This window comes from Electrophorus electricus, chromosome 22, assembly GCF_041902795.1.
Source record: "Electrophorus electricus isolate QZ-2024a chromosome 22, ASM4190279v1, whole genome shotgun sequence".
NCBI lineage: Eukaryota > Metazoa > Chordata > Actinopteri > Gymnotiformes > Gymnotidae > Electrophorus > Electrophorus electricus.
The window spans coordinates 14,436,807-14,458,871 of NC_137518.1; the positions used below are offsets into that span (position 1 = coordinate 14,436,807).

Below are 22,065 nucleotides of genomic sequence, written 5' to 3' on the forward strand. Positions count from 1 at the left end.
TTAAAATGTAAATATTATGCAGTACTGGCAAACATATGTTCCATTTGAATTCCTTTGCTCCACATTATACACTGTGGTATTTATACTGCCTAGTTGTTTGAGGGTGCAGAATGTTCTACACATCTCACTGTATCTGGAAGACTTCTGGGAGGGGAAAATGTTAGTAGCACAGTGGTGACTAACTCCTCTTCATGGATTTTGTACGCATGTACCCTTGTGTATAAATCAGAGATGTGTACCGTTCTCTGTAAATTGGGTCAGTTCAAGTGAAATAAAACTACCACAGGCTCCTACAGGGATGAGAAGGCTGTCATTTGAACATGCATCACACGCGTTTTCTTTGTTCAATATCAAATCGAGCACAGCTCATGAAATCAAACGCATCTCCAAGGTCACCAAAAAGCTCTCAGGACTGCTTGACTTCCATGCAGTAACCTCCAAAGGGTGTGTCGTCCCCTCCAGGACGCGCAAGACGGCGCTTTCCTGCTGCAACAGCGCTCTCTGCTGGAAACAAAGCGTGGCCGTACTGGCTGGAGATCGTAGTGAGGGAGGGATCTAATGCTAATCTAATGCTGAGAAAGCAGCCAGGATCACACCACGCTTGAGTCACAGTGCTCTGGAAGACTCGGTCGGAGTCTAACGCGTAGACGTCAGAAATTTAGAGCAAAAACAAAACCACGATCGTGAAAGGAGGGCTGTTTGAAGCAGCTCCCCAACATTCCCGTCGAAGGAGCACAGGTGGTTTTCAGGCCCGTCTCTCGGTTTACATACCGTGATTCAGCTATGGCCTTTCCGTGCGATGACTTTAGACAGCAGACATTTGCCATTATAGACTGCTTCTTTCTGAACGAGCCTGACATGATTGAATGTGACGGCGTGGAGGACTCGGAAAACGGTGAGAGTCCAGATCTGGCTTTGTGTCCGGCGATCAGAATGTGACTAGAAATTATGCTATAGCCAGCTAGTCATCTTAGCGCTTTAACACAACTAACAGCTAGTGTAGTCTTAATCTCTAGGCTTAGCTATCACTTTTTGAAAACATTTTGCGCTTTAACACAACTAACAGAGCTAGTGTAGTCTTAATCTCTAGGCTTAGCTATCACTTTTTGAAAACATTTTCTCGATACAAGTAGGCAGCTAGCATGAATTGGGGAAAGAGCACCTTTGTCTAGGCTACTCTTGTATTTATTTACTTTCACGTACTGTAATGTAACCAAATTCGTGTCAAATGCGGTTGAAGACGGTTGAGGTGCTTATGCTTCTTTCACTTTTGATCTATTCCTCCCAGACGAATTTAATCCAGCCAAGATAGCTGCTAAACTCCGAGAGCTTGGAGATCACTATGACGAGACCGTAATTAAGCCGCTGGTTAAAAACGTCCAGGACGCCGCTGCTGACCAGGTAGCCCCCGACCGCTTCTCCCGTGGGTCAGCTTCATTTGAGTGCATGAATATATGTTGGGTTTCAGCATACTGAATTTACTGTGTGTTGGGTTGACGCTAATGTGTCGTGGGACATCTTGCATGCGGCGTTGCTTTCAGACCCCCCTGCATCTTGTAGACCACATTAAGCAAAATCACTTTTTGACACTGACACTTATTCAACATCCTTTCAGGTGCTCGGTGCTTTTAGTAACAGTGTCAACAGCTTGTGCAAGATGTGGGCGGTGGAGAGACCCGAGGTTGTCCCTGAGAAGGAAATTCTGAAAGCAACAGTCGCACTGGCTCTTTACATGAAGAACAATTGCCCGGACATGAGCAGAGCCGTACGGGATGCCATGTTTAGCATCTTCAACAACCAGCTAGGCAGCTGGATCACGCAGCAAGGAGGCTGGGTAAGTTCTGTTTGGAGTACTGTGATTGGTTGACAGTTCTTCAACTAGCTGCAGCATCATTATCAAAGCCCTCTTAGTGTGTTGAAGGAACATGACACCACAGTTGTTGTCAAGATGATTGTTGTCATGACGGTTCGTTATGACTATGTGGACATGAGGCCATCACACCTATGAGCTAGTGGGGCATCCCAGTCCAAAACCATAAGCACTGATATGGTTCTGGCCCCTGCTTTATCCCACAAGTGTATATTTGTGTTTTGAGGTGTGTCTGTTGGAATTTGTACCAGTTAAAAGCATTGGTGTAGTCAGGCTCGGCTGTTCAGTGAGAAGGCCTGGCTCATAATCAGTGTTCCATTTCATCCCGAAGGTGTTCAGTGGGCTTGAGGTCAGGGCTCTGTGCAGGCTACTGCAGTTCCTCCGCACCAAATTTGTCAAAGGTCTTTATTGACCTTGTGGATGGGGGCACAGTCATGCTAGAGCAGGAAAAAGTTTTTACAGAACCTTTGCCACCAAGTTGGAAACATGGTATTATGTTAACTTGGTATTATGTTATGTTAACCTTACCCTTCTCTATAACCAAAACCTGAATAACAGCCCCAAACGACAAATCTGCCCCGCTGACCCTGTTGCATTCACATGTTCTTCTGTCATCTGCCAAATCCAGATTCATCCATCAGATAAGTAGTGAAATGTGACTCGCCAGACCAGAAGACATGTTTCTGCTGCTTTTTGCATATGCACACTTCTTGCGCTCATTGCAGATGTAGTTTCCAGAAGCCTGTGTGAAACTCTATGATGAGTGTTGTGCTCTGTGGCCCAGCCCTGTGAGTTTGTGTGGTGTACCACATCACGGCTGTGCTGTTCTTGCATGTAGATGCTTTAACCTCACATTAACAGCACTTAGAGTTGACCGGGACATGGCAGCAGCAGGGCAGAAATTTCACGAGCCAACTTGCAGCAAAGGTGTCATCTTATGACAGTGCCGCGTATGAAAGTCGCAGATCTCTTCAGTATGGCCCGTTGTACTGCCAGTCTCTGTCTATGAAGATTGCCTGACAATATTCTTGGTCTTACACGTGCTAACAGTGAGTGTGGCTTAACGTCGTGAACCCAGTCGTTAACGAGGGGTGTCCAGATAGCTTTGTTCATACCATGTGTTGTCTTAGATATGCTGGTCCATGTATGAGTATGACTTTGAGGAAATGGAAACTGAAAGAGACGAGTGTCGATTGCGCTGATGCTATGAAGGCATGTAGCAATTTGAAACTCTTCCGGATAGGACTTCCCACAAACCCTACCCTGCAGTCTGTGCGTGCGACTTTCCCTCTGACGTGTTTCATTGGTGACCTTGTTATTGTAAAAGCACTGCAGCACTGTATGTTTACACTTTATCTTGCGATATCCTGGACGTGTGCTTTATCCTTTATTAAAGATAAGATGAGAACATTTGAAAACATGATTTTTTTTACTGATTTGTTGTTCGGTGACTTTGTCTCTATTGTCCTTAGTAAACATGGAGGAGTTTTACTATAAATAATGTGTGGCTTTTTTTTTTTTTTGGCTTGTTTCATTTTTCAGGAACAAGCTTCTTGCTCTTGAGTTCCACAGAATCAAGACGATTTTCATAACTGATGAACTTGAAGAGCCACTCCTTTATCAGGAATCTCACCTATGCAGTCAAAGGCAATGTAACAAGCCTGTGTTTTCCAGTAGGTTTTATTTAAGGGCATGTTCCAGTGAAAAATGTATTTTTCAGCATTCAGGATCATTTAAAAATTGTTTTACAGTTTTTGTTTTAGATTTGCCGATATCAGAATTAGAAACTCCGATTTTCACAAAGCAGAATTTTCAGTTCAGGACCAAAAACATTTGCAAGTGGGAGCATAAAAACACTTTATCAAATTCACTTCCCTTTGTTGTTTTCTGAATTATTAGTAAGTATTGTAATGTGCACCGCACCCCCCAAAACTAAATAATTATTTACATATATACTTGACCGCTAGTAACGTAGTAGCTCAGGTTACTGTATTTAAACGCTGACTCTGCCTAAACCCTGATCTTGTAACAGAGTTGTTCCACCCCTTAGTTACAGAATGTTTTCTCTTAGTTACAGGATCCACTCGTGAGACATATTTTCTTTATGTAAAACATGTGTTGACAATTGGATAAAGCTTCCTTATGAATCTGTATTTGTATATATCAGAGAATAGGAACTTTCTACTTGTGAGGTCTCACCATGGAATGAACTTAATAGCTGTTAGTGTAAAGCATTTATTGATCTTGAAATGATGCCCCACTGAGCTCTACAGGTCGGGTGGGGCGTTATTTTGCACTCACGTATAACTAAAGCCAAACGTTCGAACGATATATCCTGTAAAACTATTTAAAATGAACCTGAGTGCTGAAAAACTGTTTGTGAAGGTTTAACTCTAGAATATTCTGTTAATTACAATACACAAACTAGGCTAAGAGAGCGTCTGTGGCAACACGGGTGAGTTGCGTAATATCTTTGTCATTGATGGTGTGCTGGAGTGGTAGGTGGTGGTTTTACGGCCCGTGGGTGGAGGAACAACGTGCTGGACTTTTGCTCTCTTACTTCCAGAACTGTGACATTGCTCGTGATTTACACTTGAACTGTTCAGTCCCTTGTGTCTGGAACTCTGGTTTTATTCTCTTAGTTTTAGTTACCATTCATCAGGGCTGGCTATACAGATCACTGCAGTAGTGAGGAAGTGTGTGTTTGTAGTAACTCCACTTTGAGAGTTTCAGTTTAGAGGTGCTTAAGAATCCATGTCATTGTCACTGTTGATGTAGACCATTTATGGCAATCCATTATACACTAGACTAAAGATGTTTTCAAAATGCCACCTTCCAAATAAACATGTATTTACATTAGCATGTGTGTCTGTGTGCGTGCATGTTATTTTCATGTTACCTTTTGTGCAGATGAATAGCAAGGACCTAAGTTAATGGATGGTAAGGGTGTCCCTTCCATATAATGTATTAAATCAAGTAAATGTGTCATATTCTTTCCAGGACATCAAAACAAGCTTTTGGTAGGCTCACGAATTGTTACCTTCTGTCACCAGAAGAGGGCAGCATCATACTGAATAGGTTATTCCAAATCTATAACTGTATCTCAGTCCAAATAAACTACCTGACGCTAGACACAGTTAATGGGCTACCATTATTATTATTATTATTATTTAAGAATTCTAGTAAGAATAGTTGTCATATTTAGAATATAAGTAGGTAGTCTTGTAAGTGATCTTTGTACATCATGGTACAGTATTTAATTTTTTCATGTTACATTTTGTTTTCTGAGGTTTGCTAAATAGTTGGTACATGCACAATGCACCAGATGGCAAATTTTAAATGTACAGTGACTTCAGTACTGATGATACTAACAATTTACTTAGAAAACGTGTGATGTAATTTATCTGAATAATAATAGATCATAGTGGCCGGTTATGCAGAAAACATGAAAGGCTATTTAGTATTGCCATGTGGTTTATAGTCCAGGTTAAAAGACAGGACAAATTTGACAGAATCTGACATTTTGTTTGTGCAAACACAGTCACACTGCAGTGGACACTCGCACAGACTGTACTGCCTGCATGAAAAAAATCTCAACAAATACAGCTGAATTTAAAAGTGAACTTAGCGGAGAAATCTGACTTGGTGGTAGTTGTGCAAAGACAAAAAATGTTTCCGTGTTCTACACTAAATTCCAGTTGAATCAGAGTGTCAGTAGATTCTTTAAATGTCTGATCAAAAACACTATTATGGTTTCCACTGTTAACAAAGGGGAATCGGTACTAGCATGAGTTAAGCAAAAGCTGCGCTCATTCCTTACTTTAGCATTTTTTTGGCGGTGTGTCGCTTTAAACCTTGGAAGTCTAAAATATGGAGCTGCACTGTCACATAGAGCATTGCAGGATGAAGTGAGATGCTGTGGTTGTCTTGACACGCAGGGAACGCTTTCGTTGAAATCATGAGACCTGCGTCCTCTGGACTGCTTTTCTGTATCATAGCCTTGAATTGTGTGGAAAATCCTGACCAGCATGCAGCCCTTGGGGGTCATGCACCCTAACTGTGTTCCCAGTACACCAAAAACAGAGAGGCGAGGTTGTCGCCAACCTTTTTTCGTAGTTATAGAACATTTACGTTGAGGGATTTTGGTGGGCTTACTTGTAATGAGTAGTTTACTCTGGAGCACATCATCAGTGTAATGTTAGCCCTTGATCTTTCCAGCTAGCTTTTAAAAAGCTGTTGTGTTCTGAATGATGCTGACACTTGCAGATATATCAGAGGATGCCATTTTGGTCACACGGGGGGGTCACATTGGCAAGCGAACGAAAAGCATCCTCTCCCTTTGAACAACATACATGAGAAAACAAAGGGAGTACCATTACTTCTGCTAGGTGTTTACAAAAATGTTTGTGTTTTGACAAAGCAACTTTTGATCTCAGCTCCTTTCGCAGTTCTCATCACCTGTTAGATGTTACTTATATATATTACTGAATATTTTTCTAAAATATTTTCTAATCTTCTTTGATAATGAATGCTAAGAAACACAGAAATTGCTTCTTGCAAACGAAGCATCACGGAAGATTTGGGCAAACTTCGTTCTGTCTAGAGCAGGGAAACATCAGGGATTTGTTGGCAATGTTCAGAGTAGATTTATTTATGGTTCAGTACTGTCCACTGTGCCACACTTATTTTGGTACCTGCTTCACACACTGGTATCAAAAGCTCACAGGGTGGCACATTGTTTAGCACAGTGTGAATCCAACAGTGCCCTGGAGACAAAGTAGTTCAAGTCATTATTACCTTTTGTGTTTCTGATGGCTCACAAAAGGAAGATTGACATAAATTAACTCCTCCAGACAAACACATATGAAAACATCATACTCGTTAAGTTATACAAATCAGTCAGTCATTACCGTCACACAAATGAGATGAGTTAATCTCTGAAAGAAAAAATAAAATACAGAACACTTACAAAACATGTTATTTTAGTCTTATTAGCAAAAGAATAGAGAAACAGATCAAAGTATTGTTTAAGGCAAAGAAACCAGTTTAAAATAATCAACACTTGGAGAAGAGTTAATGGCAGTTGGCCACTATAGTGTATTGCCCATCAAAACAGATGAACGTGTCAACTGAAAATGACCTTTCATCAGTTCACATCCAATTTTTCTCTGTCCTTTGTCAAGGCGATCTAGTTCATGTTTCCCCATGCCTCGTATTCCTGCAGTGGTATTGGCCGAGAAGAATTATTATTATTATTACATATAGGGCCAGTGGCTTGTCAAGATAACCCCCCAAATCAGCTCCAATGCCTTGACATTGCATTAAGGTCTTCACAGTAAGGCTGTCTCAAGAAGATCCCAGACAATCAGTTTGCACACACGCAAGTGACACTTGACCCATATTCCCCTATAACAGGTAGTTTTTATATATTTAATAGGCTCTCAAAGATTGTGCACTGCATTCTTCCTACTAATGTCTGTGTACATGAATATTTTTTGACTGATGTTTGGTCATAACATCCTCTTAAAGATGCAGTAGGGTCAGAAGGTATCACAGGATCGCAGGCCCGGATGCTGAAGAAACAGACAGCAGCTCACGCGCACCTCATTCCCACGCACAGACAGCCTAACCATTCAAAACAGCAGCCCTGACAGCTCTAGTACGTAGCATTGGTGTCAGAGGTCAAAGTTGTGCCTCAGCCTCCTCTCCTTGCAATCTCTGCGCTGGGCGTCTCGGTCAGCCTGTCGCCAGCCTCCCCGGCAGCACACATACTGCTCCCAGATCTTGAGGAAGGCACTGCGGAACTTCTTAATGCGGAAGGCGTACACGACAGGGTTGACGGCTGAGTTGCCGTGGCTGAGCAGGATGGCGACGTAGATGAGGTTCATCTTCTCGGCCTCGGGGCAGAAGAGGGTGATGCAGTTGAGGACGTGCAGGGGCAGCCAGCTGACAGCAAACAAAAAGAGCACAAGAGCAAGAGATTTGGCCAGTTTCAGCTCTTTGCCATAGTAACGCCGGGGATCGGCCTGGCTGGTCGTCACTTTGCGGTTCAGCTGCTTGTGGATCATGTAGAAAATCTCGGCGTATATAAGCAGCATGAAGACGAGCGGAGGAAGCACCCAGCCGAAGAAGTTGAAGTAGACCATGTACTCCATGCTGATGACAGTCTCGAACTCGCACGTGATGAGGCTGCTCCTGTTTGCTCCCTTTAGCTTGTCGAGGTTGTTCCAGCCCAACATGGGAGTCAGGCCCACGACAAAGGCCACGGTCCAGCAGATGACCACTGCGGTCCCAGCTCGCTTTGGTGTCACCAATCGCTTGTAGCTGTACAGGTAAGCCAAGAAGACGCAGAAGGAAGAAAACAAAAACAAGCCATAAGATGCATTGTTTCCGTGAGCCTTGCAGAAACAGCGTATATGCCGCATGTCGTGGCAATTTGATCAATTCCTAAGTTACTGTAAAAGCAAATTCAAAAATAGCATTTAAGTTTTTTTTCACAGAATACTGCACTTATAGTTAAATGACTTCTAGAAGGAAGTGTCGTAACTGGCATAAGTCGAGACCAGAAACTAGGTCAAAACTCCCATCTAGAGTGTAATAAATTTATTCCAGTTGGCAGTTCATAAACAGTTTTTCCTCCAGGAGAGTGTTCTGCTATATGTGTTCTATATGTGATTCAATTTCAGTAATTTTAGTACACCTCCGTATACACTTTTCCTGTCATTTTCAGACAAAACAATTATGAACACAGGTGCGTACCACTCACTCAGCCATTAAATTGCTGCTGGTTAAACATGCTTCAGCAGGAGCAACTAATGTGGAGTGTACATCTTTGTCTTTATTTTTAGACAGATCAATGGATCAAATAAATAATCATTCAACCAAATTCTGCCAATCATTTAACTGTACAGTACTGTAAGTACAGTACTGCAATATAATGTTGCCTGTTTATAATAATTGTACTTCGTGAATAGTTTGCACTGTCAATTATTTAGCATGAAATATGAGCTTTGTAATCTCAAGTGAATCTATCTAGTGTAAAATCAGTTTATACTCATAACCGACATACCAGACCCTAAATTCTAGTCTTGCACACATACACACACACACACACACACACACACACACACACACACACACACACACACACACACACATATATTGAATAAGTGATGTCATTTCTGTATTAAAAACAGGGTTTTGATACACTGTCTACAATGAATTTGAGTAAAACCTTCCTCAAGAATGTTTTGTTTATTGTTTTTAACTTGACAAACAAGTGTATTTCAGACGCACCAAAGTCCAGTGCATCCTAAATGTAGAGCCAGAATCTTCCAGATTATGAATTACAAACTCACTACTTGGCATAGTTAACATCAGAGCCTGATATCTTAATTAATGACACTGCCCTAATATACATAATATAAGTAGTGTGTTTAACCATACCTCATTTCATTAGTGGAACTTGTCTGTATGTGCAATGTGCACATAAATAAAACTCAGTACACATACGTGAAGGCTTTGAAACATATGTGAAGGTTTCCACATTTAACCATCCAAACAGCCTCTTTAAACTCACGGTTTTAAAGTATTTTCCCTTCCACTGTAACGGCTGAAGTGTCGCGGCGACTGCCCAAAGCCCTAAACGCATATATATAACATGCGGATAAGCGAACAAACTCATACTGCTACCGTGTCACAACTTCCCCTCATTCCTTGTCAATCAGGATCAGCCTACCACATGGTTGAATGATGGGTTAAGGTTTTTGTTCTACGTTCTCATTAATCGCAGCCATTTAACATGTTCTGTTTCTGCTGAACATGTTAAATGAGCTTCCCTGTTCACGGTGCCGTGTCAAATTGCACAGGGAGACAAGTAACTGCTGAGAAAATCCACAGTTTATGAGAACCACTGTAATAATCGATAATTGGAGTTAATTTCATTTTCTACAGAACTTGTCAATATAATGGATTCACAGGCATGCGTGTTAATATCTGCCACTAAACAATGTGTTGACATATTGACTCAAGTTACCAATAATTGAATCATAACAGGAAATAACCAAGAAAATATGTGATTTATTCACTCATGACTTGAACCAATCTGTGTACCAGAGTTACATTTTGATTCCATTACTATACCTCAAGCCCCTCGTCACCTGCAATATTTACACACTCTGATGTCATCACTATTTGTCTGCTAGCTTTTCCATGTAAACAGTCTAAATTTAGACTCTTCCTGGTTTCTGTTACCTTCAAATGTGAAAATGACTCGTATGGCTGTCCCGGGTAATGTGCAGGGAGTTCGATTGATCACTAACACACTGCGTTGAATTCTACAGCCGTGACAGGCTACGGTAATCTTACAGGAATCAGTCGTCCTCGCCGGTCTGTTTGGGGCAGGGACTGATAACTGGTAGCCAAGGTGCTGTATCACACACCGTCGCTAGGGAAATAAACAAAACCTCTGAAGCCCTGTGGGTTACACAAGAATACTTTGCAAAGTTTGACTGGCCCCGTGACAGTCTGATGGATGGGAAAGATGGAGATTGAGAATCCCGTCCTTCATTTGCTCCAGAAATAGTACAGAGAATAGCAGCCATCATTACAATCCAGGCAGAGGACTAACTCTCTCAAATGCTTACATTTAAAGTCTGCTGGGTCAAAGACAACTACCGGAAAAATGAGCAAATTAATAAATACAAATGAATAAATACAGAAAATTAAATAAATAACGGAAAATGTAAAAGTTAATGTTACATTATTTATGATCTTGAATGATAGATCTCGTAAAGTAAATGAACTCCATGCTGAATAATCACTGGGGATTATTTCTGCAATCCAGAATTTTCACTTCTTTAGATGTAATCAAATCTGACTATTATTGTGGCTCCATTTTCAGTATGAGAAAGCCAGCCATCTACTGCCAGAAGACATGCTTTCCTAGACAAAAATTAGATATAGTCTTTGATGTAATCATACTGCCAAACTGAGTGTTCCCACTGGAAAACCTCATTTATTCGTGGGCCTTTGATAGTATGTCCCTATGAACACAGTTCATTTTTGTAACCGTTCCCTTACCAAATATGCGCTGGAAGCAAATAAATCTAAATGTTATACGGGCAAGTGAGGACAGGCGTATTGCTATCATTCCCCAGTAAAGAACATAACATCAGAATGACCTAGAGTTGAAATATAAGACGACCAATACGATATAGACAAGGATCTGTTGCACACCTAGACACATGATGGCTACGTTGCATTACCTTAAAGGTATCTTGACCCTCAGATAGCGGTCAATTGCAATAGCAAGGAGAGCGAGGATGGAACTTTGCGTCAGCACCAGCACGGTGCACGCCACCAGTAAACAGCTGTAAAAATAAGTCTTCAGTCCGATGCTGATGGTTATAGCTAAAGGGATAACGAGAGCTCCAACCGCGATGTCAGCAGAGGCCAAGCTGACGATGAAATAAAAGGTCGTGTCCTGTAACGAACGATTCATCCTTACTGCCCAGACCACCATAACATTACCAATGACAGAAGAGAGGGCAATGAGCGCTTCCATTCCCAAATAAAGAGCAGGTGGATCATTAGTCATCCTGGCGAAGTCGACGAAGGCAACGGTGGAATATCCTTTAGATTTCTTCACTTAAAAAAAACAAAAAAAAAACGTTGTCACAACATATTCGTTTACGTCCCACCACCATGAGACGAACGTACTTCTTCATGGCGGGATGAAGGAAAGCGAGAGGACCCGCACTCCGCGTCGCGCGCGTAGACTTGGAAAGCATGCTGCGTCCTACTGTGCTCCAAAACGCGTCTGCGTTGACATGTCAGAAACAGCAGTCATGTCCCACCGGTGACTAACGGCAGGGAACGAGCCGCACTTAAGAACAACTGCAAGCAAACCGTAATCGAAATTGACAGGAGTCTGTAATGGAAAGCAAACTGCCCGGGCGCAGTTCGTGGTGTGGCTCGCCTTTCCCTCGCGTTGCTTATCCAGTCGTTTCCTGATGCACAGCAACCGAAACGTTAAACACGAGGGAGAGTCTCTTTTCCACGGAAAATTGTAGCCCATGTATCTGCATTTGCCGAACGTTCCCCGTATGCATATGCTGTCACAGATGACTTAAATCAAACTAGTATCTCTTTGTAGCCAAACCTAGAAATTGCTTTACAATATGATTATATTAAATATTCGACTTGTCATGTATTATTTCTGTTAGGTCAGAACCTTTGTCTGTGTGCATAGACATCAAATAATCTTCATATAGCCAAATTGCATTATCCCTTCAGAGAGTCCTTGGGATTTTATTAATTTGTTCAAATGCGGCACCACTTAAAGGTCTACACTAAAGAGAAAATTTCATGCTTGTTTGGGTAAAATGGAAGTTTTGGACATTTTTAGTCATACTGTCTGAAATAAAGTTTTTTTTGTTGTTGGGTTTTTTTGGCAAGAAAACCTTGCTTTGAGACAATACTTAAGTGTACAGGTGGAGTACGGAGCAGACTGCTGAGAACATGCTGGCACCTGAGAAGAACAGCATAAATCCGAACTAGAAAATTCAATTTTCCTGTTGTTGTTGTTGCTGGTGGTGTTGCTGCTGTTGTTGTTTTTTAGCCATGCCACTCCCTTCCTGCTTTCATTGGAAGAGGAAGTTCAGGCTTTCACCTACAAAATGAGCAACTTCAACCACATTAGGTAACTGAAAAACATTCCCGTGACTGGCCCTCCTGCTTCATGTAACATCAGATGTAAATGAAAGTAAATGAAGAAAGTATTGAACAGCTCACTATTTTTTATTAGGCCCTCAGAAGAGAGTGTGTGACATCCCAGTCACACTAGTCCCCTCAGAACAGTTTCAAAGTATTACCACAATGCTCTTAAATATAACTTTTTTTTTTTTCTGGTCATTTTAACATTTTAAAATATAGTTAGAGAGGCCATTTCTACAGCCCTATGATAAAACACCATCGTGAGACCTAGAGAGTGTGTAGGAGGTTACCAAAGAACTTGGGCTTTGGTCCACCATCATTCAAAAGAAACTTGGCATCGTAGCAACAAATAATACCCCAGCTGTGAGAAACTGCAACAGCGTGACTTTCGGTTCCCACACAAGCTCACTAACTACTACAGTATAGAAGAAACAGTGCTGTTTTGATGCAGTTTTAGAATTTTCTTATTTCTGTCATATGACACTAACAACTCTGGGCATATCCAGCTGAAAATACACAAGCCCACCTACTAAAACTCAATTAGAAATTGAAAACGTTTCAGTTTCATATTGAGAGCACAGTAGTTTCCATTTGAATGTCAGACAGATACTGAGGGTTTAACTGTGTCCTTGTTATTTGACACAAAGCACCAGGGGAAAAAAGACCTTTGGCTTATAGATTTATAGGAAAAAAAACAGGTTCATTGATGAGACACTTCTTACTGAACCATTACTGTTATGCTTCCATTAGATGAGGCTGTTTGGAGATATAACTATACACATGAATTTGGAAACCAATTATATATCATGATTGTCTCATAGAATAGTGTGTCACTTTTGTATTTGACCTGGCAGATTGTATATAAACCACTTTTCTGCCATCATTTCATTGCCATAGTGTTATATAATTTCCAGGGAAATGACATTTGAATGTATTTCTCGTCAAACTGCAAGGCAAGGCAAGGCGGTTTCTTGTCAGAGAAGGCACTTATTTTATGGGAAACCTGCTTTTAAAACTTGTGAAATCCATTGTGTGTCATCTGCTCATTTACATTGCATTAGCAGTGTCATGTCCTAAAGCACACACCACATGGGATGAGCGCTCTTAAGCAAAGCTCTTGGAACGTGTGTCTATTTACACCCCTCATTTATTACCGGCTTTGAGAGGAATACATGTACATTTCTCTGTTCCCCCAATGTATCATATAAGTTTATATTTACAGCATTTAGCTGATGCTTTTCTCTAAAGCAGCTTACAATTATGATTGATTACACCATGAGCAATTGAGGATTAAGGGCCTTGCTAAGGGGCCCAACAGTGAGGCTTGAACCAGCAACCTTCCGATTACAAGTCAAGTACTATTACTGGGAGGTGTGGTCTGAAGGTATTGGCCTGGGCCTATAGTAATTTGTAAGAATGTTGACACTTTCTAGGATTAATATCAATCATAATTGTAATTCATATTGTCATACTCGGTAACTATGGGTAGAGTGTTTTCACAATGACACTTCGTACTCATTTACAGGAACCTGCGTCCGCCATGAAGACAGAAGGTCAAGACTCAGTCCAGACAAATGAAGTATTCCACTGACAAGAACCGAAATGTCATCAGACAAGTATCCATCAGACAGGTAACTCATTTGGGAAGGAAATAGCGGGTCTATTCTCCAGGTGGAAGGAAAACACAAAGTGGATGAGCTGGGATGAGACATAATGGCGGCAAAATCTTTCAGCAAATCCCTGGACTTGGTCTTCCACCTGGTGTAAATGTGTGCTGGGGAAAGGACATGAAAATGCCAGTAATTTCTCTCTCATTTCTCACATTTCTCTCGGAGACACTTCTCTCTTTTGCTTTCAGTAGTTCCACCAAATTGGATAAGAAAAAAAGACCATCAAACATCCTCCGTTATAGCTGTACACTGCTAGCAACCAGATAGACTGAACTGAATCTGTTGTCACCTTGCTATTTGTTTTCCCTGAAGTATTTGGGTCCTATCATGGTTCTTCATCATTATGCCACCCTGTTTTCAAACACTGAGTCACAGATGGGCAACCTGGCGCGTGTCACATTTACCATTGTGGGTGAGTAAAAATGGACCACTCAGAGCCAGCTGCCCTGCTGCACACTCAGACTGGCTGTCGAAAGGCTACAGAGACGTAGCGGTGTGAATGGGAACCCCAATACGATGATCAGGATACAGACACAGTGGGTGTACGTCCTCACTTTATTTTTATCTTTTAATCTTTGTCCTGTTTGATGTCCAAAGCCCAAGATCGAGCAATATTGGAAATGCCCAGTCATTCAGTTGAACCTATTCATGTTATCAGCTGTACTTTCTTATCATAAAAAGGTGTTTGGTTTCTACTGTGTTATATTTAAAATTACTCTTATGGCATTTAGCAGACGCTTGTATCCAGACTGACTTACAAAAGTACTTTAGTTGTTTTTTCAACGTATCCTTAGATTTTTCACGTAGCCTCTCATGTAGATTTCGTGAGAAGATAATGTGCAGGCAACATCATCCATTTATGTAGCCTCAGCGACTGTGGTAATGGAAATTGCAATGTGTAATTTTGCATTCAGCATTCTGCGTCAGGAAAGTCTCAGTTTTATTAGTGGTCAGTGGAATACTAATAAGTCTTACATGTTTTTCTTACACTTAAATGCTTTCTCTGATTCAGATACAGTCATCTTTTTCTCTGTGTCCAAGGCTGCTTATCACTAAAACCTTATTGGGGTTTTGCGGTTATAAACAGTGCTCTGACTCCATGTCCTGATATCTGAATAATGAATACACGCACTCTTTGCTTCGGGGTTGTACTGGCTCATACCAGAGCGGTTTTTGCATGGCAACTCTTGATTCACTAAAGTATGTGTACTGACTCCCTCGGTCTTGCGCAGCTTCAGTCGTTTTCCGATTCATTCCTCCTTAATAATTCACCAGTCCTTTTATCTAAGCTGTTTATCACTATAACTGGATTAATGGAATAGGAGTGTAGTGGAATAAATAGGGCAATGCTTTTTTATGGTTTTTCTCAAACAGGGAATCCGTTTTCAACGCAGCCGACTCAAACAGCAAGCCCAGTTTCACAAGGGAGAAGTGGATGGCAAACAGTATATAAAAATGCAAAACACTACCAGCTGCCGGCTTTATCAGAATCATTCATTCCTAATTTCATTCCCCAGATGATCTAACGCTTGTGCCAATTTTCCAGACACAGATTAAGTTTACATTAAAGAGAATTATTTTCACAGTAGAGAATCCCTGCTGATAGTGTAGTTCGGTCCTAGGCCTTCTGTGAGCCTGCAAATGGCTTGGTCATGTGTAAAGGGAAGGAGGGTGAAAATGAAGTAATAATTCTGCTGTGGGCAGACGGGATGACTGTCTGAGCTCCCAGTGCAGTCAGGTACTGTCTCAGGACACAACATGTGTTACATCTTGATCTGTGGAAAAAGGGGGAGATGGGTTCATGTGTAACCCCCCAACCCCCCACCCCTGCACACCTGTATTTCACCATCTGCAATCTGAAAGGGCTTTGAGAGTGGACAAAGTCAGAATCTGCGGAGTGGCCGAGATATTGCTTCTCTGTCTCTCTTATAATGGTCTGCAGTGGACAATCTTATAAATGTGGCTTGCTGACCTAAAACCTAGAGCTGTTTTATTCTGGATGAGTAGGAGTGGATGAGATTGCCACTAGCAGAACTGTTGGTCAGAACAGTGCAAAAAGAGAGAATCTTTATAGCATTCGGTTAGTGCTTCAACCAAGTCCAAGGAAGCTGCATATCTGTTTACAAGTACATACAGAGGAAATGCACGATATCCTTAGCTGTAATGCCTACTAATACTATTTTATTCAAATTCTGGTAAAATTTGAGGCAAAATAAGGCATAGTAAATGTCAAATTAAAAAAAATAAAATAAAACATCAAGTAAAATAAGAACAAGTCTTATGAGACTGTAGAGTGATTCTTGCAGGATGCCTGCATGCTTTAGTAATGCTCACAGGATGACATGTGTGATCTGATTAGGCTTCATTCTGGCACGTTTAAGGTTACTACTGTGTGATGGAGTGTAGATTGCTGCATGACCTTTGAGAAAACATTTTTAGAGACCCTCTCTCACTTGTTCAGTTTTGTGGAATAGAGAGGATTGTGTTAGAGAACAAACAGAAATCCAGGTCTTTTCTTTTTTAGTTCAATCAGCTAATGACAAAGTCCTGAAAGAGATGTATTGAAATTCATTAAGCAATATGTAAAGGATCATTAAAATGCACAACGAGACAGCAGAAAATGGGACATATGGCGGATTCCAATCTCATGTTTACACAAAGAAATTTCCACTCACATCTGTTCAATTCAATTCACTTTTATTTGTATATCACTTTTTAAATCCGGCATTGTTACAAAGCAGCTTTACAAAAAAAAAACCCAAACAAAAACATGTCAGGCCCTACCAATTCTTCTAAATATTTTATTGGCAACCAACTTCCCTGTCAGTGTTTGGGTCAAGGTTGAAAACCTACACACTTAGACAGACATCCTTTGTTGTCTTTATTAAAAACATATTTACGTTTTGCATTTTCGGCATTTAGCCGACACGCTTATACAGAGTGACTTACAACATTTTCCTCATGCTAGATAGGTGTCAAGAATACTGTCACACTAAAGCTCTGGTTAACGTGAGAAAGGAGACTGTAAAAAGTAATTGTTTTAGCGATTGTTACATAAATGGCGAAGACTTTGGCATTCAGTTTGTCTTTGGTGTTCTCAGCAGAGCAGATGGGCCCTGATGTCTCAGTGAGGTCTCATGCTTATGCTACCTTCTGGTTAGCATCAGTCTGCCGGAGTCTCTGGTGCACTCTATGAATCATATGTGCCCCATGTGCTCCGAGCGTGGATAGCTATCTTTGTGTTTTTATCATTTCGTTATTAGTTGCAGTTCAGTGCCACCCTTCTGAGGATCCCCTTCTGAGGTTTGGCTCCTTTCAAGGTTCCTTCCTCTAGCTTGTAGGGAGTTTGTTCTTACCACTGTCTCCCTTGGCTTGCCATTAGCGGAAAGCTCATTTGTGTAAAGCCGCTTTGTGATACCTGTTGTAAAAAGCGCTATAAAAAAGCTTTTACAAGATAAAAGGTTTTCTAAACTACTCTGGAGACCATTTATAGATACTCCAGTCTTTGCAGTCTGAGGGATAAAGACTGATGGACTAATTGAAAATGTTCACAAAATGTACAAAATAATGGAGCATAAAGGTTATTAAAATGAGGAAAACCTGGGTTTGTGCTTTCCTATATGCAAAGGAAGCATATTTAATATATGTGAATAAGGAATAAGGAAATAATAAGGAATAAGGAATAAGGAAATAATAACTTTCCTAAAGCTTTTGTATTTTTACAATTTATACATTGTAATATATTGGAAGAGATTATAGGCATTTACTCTTTATATATTGTAAATTATAAATCTAGATTATAACCTTTAGGTTACATATATCTAAAGGTGTTTATAATAGAAATAAATTACAAATATATTCTCAGTATAAATAAAAATATACTTTTTTGCTATATGGGTCTGAAATGAAAGTCAGAAATAATGTTTACACTTCTTACTCTTTTCTGTGTAACATCTTTCTTTCTTCATAATTGAGATACGTAACAGTGAGTCAGCCTTAGAAGATGGCTAACTGGGATTAGACATTCATATGAAATCTGTTGTTTTCCTTCCTATTATTCTCTTGCAGTCAGATGTCACAGTACATACCATCCTGCAGACTTGCACAGCCTTTGCCAGACACCGCACTACTTGAATACAGAAGCAGCAGTTTTCCCAATCCTTACTCTTTACAAGGGCTGGATTTATAAAGGTTTTGTGACTATATCTTTTTACTAGTAGGCATGATGTGTTATTCTCATTCTTATACTTTCTGTATATGTGCAAGATTAAAGTCACTGGATACTCTGACATCTGCTGATTTAATCTTCGAATTAATTGCTATTTAGATTTCATCAGCTTTATAAGAAGAAGCTGACTGTTCGGGATAGCAGTTCTTGCGTATGTCACGGATCTTATCTGTGTCCATACAAGTAAATATATAGTTTATATGAGGCGCTGTGCACTGCATCTCTTTTTCTTCCCTCTTTCCTAGCAAACATGTATTAGACACTTTGTGGAATATAAAACATTAAATACAGAGTTAGCTGCTTTATAGTGTAAGACTGACCCGCTGGGTCCTAATGCCACATTAAAAGTATCCTCCTGTTCACTAACATCATTATTATAAATATAGTAGCCGATATTTTCAGGAGATAAATATAAATGCACTCCTAGACCTCTCACCCATGCTGTATTCTACACAGACCTCTCACCCATGCTGTATTCTACATAGACCTCTCATCTATGCTGTATTCTACACAGACCTCTCACCCATGCTGTATTCTACACAGACCTCTCACCCATGCTGTATTCTACACAGACCTCTCACCCATGCTGTATTCTACATAGACCTCTCATCTATGCTGTATTCTACACAGACCTCTCACCCATGCTGTATTCTACACAGACCTCTCACCCATGCTGTATTCTACACAGACCTCTCACCCATGCTGTATTCTACACAGACCTCTCACCCATGCTGTATTCTACATAGACCTCTCACCCATGCTGTATTCTACATAGACCTCTCATCTATGCTGTATTCTACACAGACCTCTCATTCACGCAATATTCCACATAGACCTATCACCTCTGCACTTTCTATTTTCAGTATTGATGTTTTCCAAGCTTTTCCCAAGGTCTCATCTTTCACATCATGGACCACAGACCCAGTGTCTTTCATCAGCAAGCTGTCTGCCCTACTGTCTAAGGCCGTGTTGGCCAGACAGACTGCCTCACTCTGCAAGCAATTACCTCACCTAGCCGATTGTTTGGAGAGCACTGAGTTCAGCGAGCATCAAGGGCAGTGCTCTCACTACTGAACGCATTTCCCTGTAAGCTCCAGTGCCAGGAGAACGCTAAGAGATGGGCAACATTCCATTTATAGGAAGTAACCTAGAGATGTGCAATATCTCTATCTAACACAATGACCTTTGTTCTAAGTGTCCGTTTGGCCTGGTTGTGTAGATGCCTGGCATGAGAAGATGTAAGTCTAGTGGTTTTAGAATCTGGGCCTTCATGGGGCTCTGTTGCCTTATCAAATGTGAGCTGCTAAGCAAATAGGTATGCAGCTGAAATGCCATATCACTTTGATATTTACTGTATAAAAGCATAATATTTCTGCAACTTATTGCTCTATATGTGGATTAATCCCTTTTCTTGTAGGGTGTTGACTTTCCTTAAAGGGTTTTGGCTTTTATTTGGTTTTGAGGAGTACTATAGATGACCAATTTGTCATCCTTTGTATAAACTTTATAGCAGACTAATCATAAGACAGAGAATTCCTAGATGCTTGCCTTCATGCTGGACACATTTCAGTTTGCTCAACAGCAGAGGAATCAACAGCAGATGGGAAAGAATAAATGTTCATAGCATTATCTCTTGCATGTCAGCAGTATAAACTATTGTATAGTCATTGCTAGAAGCACTCGTAGTGCTTTGGCTGAAAACCTGGCCAGTAATCATCCAGTCCAGTATGACCTTATTTGCACTTCTTGTACTATGATGTAACAGAAGGTTTTAGGTAGTGGGAAGACATCAGCTAGAACTAGTCAAAACATTTATTTATACCAGTCTCATCTTGCGGTTCTTCCCACCCTTTGGTCTAGCTTGATTGTTTTGGAGCATGTTTGTACCGTCCACCCACATCTTGCGTTGAATAGGATGTTTCAGATAATATACTTCTCAATCATCTGCCATGATTTAGGAGTCATTTTATGCTAACTCATGCATAAGTAGATGCAGGTAAAACAAAAGTAAATCCAGATATGTGCTTTGACCTGTTTGGCAGGTGCACGATCTCTGCATAAGTTCAGAGGGTTAGAAGAAGAGAACCACTCATAAGGCCCAAGACCAAGAAGCCCAGATTACAGTTTGCCAAAACATCCATTGGAAGGCTGTATAGTTATATGGCTTATAGACAAATGCTATCTATATTCATCTGTACCAGAGTGATGGAAGCAAGGGGAAAATGAATAGCACTTCATCCAACAGCAGAACAATTTCCCAAAACATACTGCTAAAGAGCTGTGGATGTTTGTTTTTTTAGTTCCAGTAAGGGGAATGTTCTTGACTGGCCAAGTCATTCACCCCAAATGGCCCCATTCAACCTGCCTTTAACTTAGTGTGGGCAAGGCCAAACAAGCTGGAATTGAATAATCACCAAGGAATCTGTATGCAGTCACTGATTACAAAGAACCTGTAGACGTACCAGATGTTATTTTTAGGTTAAATTATTAGATTAGTGATTTGTCTGAAATGGTAGACCATGTATGGAAATGGTTTAAATTTCCATAAGGATCACTCAATATAGCAAACATTCTGCACTTTAACTATTTCATTTTGCTTCCAGTTGGCTGGAGTGCAGGATCAAAGCATCAGAAATGGTGTCACCGACAAACACTTACAAGCTGTACTGTATAATTCAAGATATTACATTTTAAATTGGCACATATGCAGTACATGTTGCAACATGTTGCATTTTTGTTTTACAAAACTCCTGCTGAAGGCAATTATTCAGTTTGGTAAGATGCTCATCTAAGTAAGTTAAAATGCCAGACATGGGCTTGAAACCACACCATACATGACACTAATGGTCTTAATTATTAACTGGTACAGCAGATGTGCTGTACTTTGTTCAGTGGTGATGTGCAGATGCCACACTTTATACATTGTGTTTGTGTTGTTGTGCACAAGGGTGCTAATGACTAGCAGACATACAAGTGAGGCAAGACAAGCATGGTGGTTCATTTACCCATCATGGACAATGCATTAATGTTGGATTTATTACACTAACGGCACACACCTTTGGGATGTTGAGAATGGGGGCTCACCATAATTTTGAAACTGGTTGGAAAAAGACTGTCTAAACCCAATTTCATTACTTCAGTCTACTTTCTTACACTTTAGCTAGAAACAGTATCTAATTCCATGCTCTGTTGCTATCGTAGATCACTGCAGTACTGAAAAGTTCCATCTGTCTGAGTTAAACAGTTTTAGGCTTAAAATGATAAATTTGCCCCTTAAACTTCAGGCTTGTTTGCCCTGTGAAATGTACTGTGTCCTACAGGGTCATTTGAGCCCAAAGTGATAATTTGGTCCCATGCTTCTGTTTCTGCTACAAGTATTGCAAATTGCTATTTATCAGCAGGATGCGTGGCATGCAGCTTCCTGGTGCTCTAGGGGGTCTTCATGTGTGCATACTTACAACGCTGATTTGCACAAACAGTTTACACTCACCTTCCTCTTTACTAGAAACATCTACACTGAACCTGCACTCACTGGCCACATTATTAGGCATACCAATCTTACAGGATTATTTTATTGGTGT

General features: G+C 40.7%; 2 protein-coding genes across 3 annotated transcripts in view; one reads left to right on the plus strand and one right to left on the minus strand.

Annotated features, from left to right (window-relative positions):
* Positions 1 to 549: 549 nt before the first annotated feature.
* Positions 550 to 22,065, plus strand: part of LOC145653064 (bcl-2-like protein 15) — a 32,389-nt gene continuing 10,873 nt past the window's right edge. Inside the window, exons 1-4 of one of the 2 annotated variants that reach the window (XR_014119372.1) lie at positions 550 to 895; positions 1,289 to 1,401; positions 1,616 to 1,834; positions 14,112 to 14,217. Coding sequence is in view for 1 of the 2 variants with exons in the window: in XM_081705385.1 (XP_081561511.1) it covers positions 784 to 895; positions 1,289 to 1,401; positions 1,616 to 1,834; positions 3,413 to 3,433 (465 nt within the window). In the remaining variant the exon portion in view is untranslated. Of the gene's footprint in view, positions 896 to 1,288; positions 1,402 to 1,615; positions 1,835 to 3,412; positions 4,733 to 14,111; positions 14,218 to 22,065 lie in introns of those variants that run through there. The other variant, XM_081705385.1, reaches the window with a different exon arrangement.
* LOC113585538 (adenosine receptor A1-like) lies at positions 6,504 to 12,279 on the minus strand. Its single transcript, XM_027023072.3, has 2 exons — positions 11,137 to 12,279; positions 6,504 to 8,194 (listed from the first exon to the last, which is right to left on the minus strand). The coding sequence occupies exons 1-2, from the start codon at positions 11,466 to 11,468 to the stop codon at positions 7,546 to 7,548; spliced, it is 981 nt and encodes a 326-aa protein (XP_026878873.2). The 5' UTR covers positions 11,469 to 12,279; the 3' UTR covers positions 6,504 to 7,545.

Bases quoted from the DNA above. Each gene is read 5' to 3' on its own strand.
- LOC113585538 (XM_027023072.3), bottom strand. From the start codon at position 11,468: ATGACTAATGATCCACCTGCTCTTTATTTGGGAATGGAAGCGCTCATT. The intron at 8,195-11,136 runs GTAATGCAACGT...TTACCTGTACAG, and splicing joins AGGGTCAAGATACCTTTAAG to CTACAAGCGATTGGTGACAC.